Source organism: Coniophora puteana (genome assembly GCF_000271625.1).
Source record: "Coniophora puteana RWD-64-598 SS2 unplaced genomic scaffold CONPUscaffold_15, whole genome shotgun sequence".
Classification (NCBI taxonomy): domain Eukaryota; kingdom Fungi; phylum Basidiomycota; class Agaricomycetes; order Boletales; family Coniophoraceae; genus Coniophora; species Coniophora puteana.
The window spans coordinates 653,773-656,985 of NW_006913067.1; the positions used below are offsets into that span (position 1 = coordinate 653,773).

Sequence of the window (3,213 nt, forward strand, 5' to 3'; positions counted from 1 at the left end):
CAACCGAGATAGCAGGTCTAGATTGGCTCACATGATGAAGTACATTAGGCTCTGTTGAACGATGAATAGTCCTACGGAACCAGCGGAACGTCTGGCAGATATCCATAGTGTACGCTTCAGTTGCGCAACGGCGGAGTACAAGTAGAAGGCGATCAATATTAACTCAAAGACCAGCAATGACGAGCAGCATAGCGGCCAAACCCACTGAGGTTTGGACGATGCCTTATTGCAGGAACTTATGCCTGAAATGGCTGTGTTCGCTTTTGATTACAGAAAGTGGCGTCACTACTCGATTGTAAATTGATCTTTTATAGTATGCACGAACCTGGTGTCACAATGCTTCCGCTCCGGGCAAGAAACGACTCGGAGATGACGACAGAAAATGTGACAGCTTGGGTGATCAAGAAGCAGACCACAAGAGCTGCAAGGACGCATTTTGATTTTTCGAGGAGTATGTACACTCGAAGAGCCATCATTCCTGCCCGGACTAGTCCAACAATTAAGATTTATACAGTCAGACATAGGCTTACCTTGTAAAACCAGGGCCCAAGCAGTTTGATACAAGTACTTTCTCTACATATGTGCACTGCACGTCTGACGGCATCCATTTCCGGGGAAGCGGTTTGCCGGAGCTCAGAGCTGATGTTATAAGTACGCGAGCAACTGCATTACCAATCAGGGTCGTGGCTGGCAGTCCCAATTTCCTGTGTCTCGAGGTAGTTTGAGGCATATTTTTACATTGTCAGCTAGGTTTCAATTTATATGGTTTCAGGTAATCAGTGGATCATGTGCACGGGCCGACGACGGGATGAGGCCGATCCTCAACAGGGTCTGGTGCCACATTGTTTACTGATGGCTGTCCGGGTCTAAAAGGACAGGCGCGGTAATTTGAAGACGGCGTTGAATTACTGACGTCTGTCACAGCATCATTGATAAAAATTCCAAGGCCTTCTCTTTGAATGGTATAAGAGGAAACCAACCGGCTGGTTGGAGTTGGCTCAATTTTATCGCTCCATAATAAGCCATGCCTTCAATCATTCTTGAACAGGAGCCGGGTGTTGGTCCGGATAATTTGTCAAGTTTTACCCTAGGCAAGGCAATATCCTCCTGCTAAAATCCGCCCCAAACGTTAACCTGCAGACAGTGATGATGATGATTATTCCTCGTTTAAAGTCCTCTGGGGCGATGCCCTATGGTAGACTATAACGTACAGGGTGTGCTAGGTCTAAGTGGGTAACTATGGGTGCACGCAGAAGAACAGGCGCCAGGCTCGTCATAAAAGAAAGGACGAGCGTGGCGAGGTGGGCAAGGGGGGGTATGCAGGCTGAGTACGGCAGGGATAGGATAACGTATGTACTAGGGGAGAAGAAATGAAGAGGAGAGAAAGGGATAGGAAAGCAGGAAAAACGGAAAGCATGATTACGTCAACCCCATGTTTAATAACGGTGGTGGGGGGACGGGAAGAGTAAACGAACTAAGGCAAAGGAAGCAAAACAAGACCCCTTCTAGCGATGGTGTTTGGGGGTGGGAAACGAGGAAGTTTGGAAGGGATTAAAAAGCAAAAGTGAGCGGGAGGTGCCTTCCCCGTGTTATGTTGACGGTGTCGAGGAGGCGATGATAACAAAAGCGGTGGCAAAGGGAAAATGGTGAGAAAGTACGGTATGAAGCCCCTTCTAGTGACGGTTTTGGGGTTTTAAGAGCATGGAAAGGGAAGGATATAATGTATGTAGCATAGAAAGGAGAGTACTTAGCTGCAGGCTTGCGCGGGTTACTTGGGGGGGGTACGGACGGGTTTGTTCTCGGGAGGCGGATCAGGCAAGGAGAGGTCGCCGTAGTTGGCGCGGAAACGCCCTGTAGCGTTGATGAACGCAAAGAGAGGGCGGAGCGCCTTCGGGTCGCTGAGCAGAGTGTTGACGTCCAGCGACCGCCGAGCGCCGAGCTTCATTTTCAGGCGGTCGCGATGAACGCGATGGGAGGGGCATGCCACGAGGAAGTGATGGACCGATTCCGAGGCGGTGCCACAGGCCAGGCAGGTGGGGGTTATGTCGGGGACGAAGCGCGAAAGGAATCCGTTTAAGTGGGAGTGACCGCTACGGAGTTGGAAGAGGACCGCCGCGTGGCGGCGTGGGATGTCAGCGATGAGTTGCAAGAATTTCCCGGAGGGTGCTTTCGGGTCAAGTTTCAGGATCCGGTCACCGCGAGGGGAGGCGCGCATGGCCGCCTGTGCATTCGCTTGTATTGACTCGTTGATAGCGCGACGGACGGAGGTGGCACTTGTGGGTAGGGTCCTTGAGCGTAGGGTGCGACCTCTACCACTCGTGAGGGACTTGGGGAGGAGGGAGGCGTCACTGGTAAGACCTTCTGCCGACCTGCAGACAGTAGCATCCCTGGCATGGCTGTCATACGAATACTGTCAGTAACTGATCCAAGTAATAACAATGGTATTGGTCTGAACATATCGTTGTCCTCAGTATTGAATCTGGACCTCGAGGTGGGTTATTTCTTGAACGCATTTATTGGATAAACGTCATGAGGCTATCTTGTTCTTCAGATAGATCTGATCTGGGTCAGTCAATCATTCGATCGAGTCCCTTGCATATAGTATCGTCTGATAGAATGCTACAGACAAAACGATTCACTGGCATGTCGTTCGTATATGGCGTGGTACGTATTGTATGCTGTCATGCAAAAGCAGGTTGATAATAACACCTTCAGTTACGCTATATTGGCATTTTATGGGCAGCGTAAGTGCGAGTTGCAAGCTGTATTTTAACGTTAGGGTTTCCATCTGTCATCCCCCTCCTCAGCTCTCAAAGTACGTGTATGTAGGCTTATACGAAGGGACGCTAACAAATGACTAGTTGTAATGGTCGTTGGATCACCAACCCAGGTGAGTGTGACTAATACTCCACTTGTATCGCTCAAAATTGATTGTCATCTACGTTCTCCCAAAAGATGTGTGTAAACTTGCAGCTTCTGGCATGAATTCTAAGATACCTACCAAATTTCTATTAAACACAGATGTGGGTTGGATCTAATATATTACAACCTATTAGTACATAACCCAATGGATCTCCAATAGGCACTGTTTTGACTAATGTTTGTATGTTCACCGGGCTTATCATCATATTTCTGCTACAAGGTGAGCCTATGTTCAGCCGGTCAGCGTTGATTTTCGGGTAGACTTGAGCAGGAATGATGGCTCTGCGAGTC

At 49.1% G+C, this 3,213-nt stretch overlaps 1 protein-coding gene across 1 annotated transcript; it reads right to left on the bottom strand.

Moving 5' to 3' along the window:
- Window positions 1-1,822: 1,822 nt before the first annotated feature.
- Window positions 1,823-2,107, bottom strand: CONPUDRAFT_25691 (uncharacterized protein; the record flags this gene model as incomplete). Its single annotated transcript, XM_007775550.1, has 1 exon — window positions 1,823-2,107. A coding segment is annotated over one exon (285 nt), but the record flags the coding sequence as incomplete, so codon positions are not given.
- Between the last annotated feature and the right edge of the window lie 1,106 nt (window positions 2,108-3,213).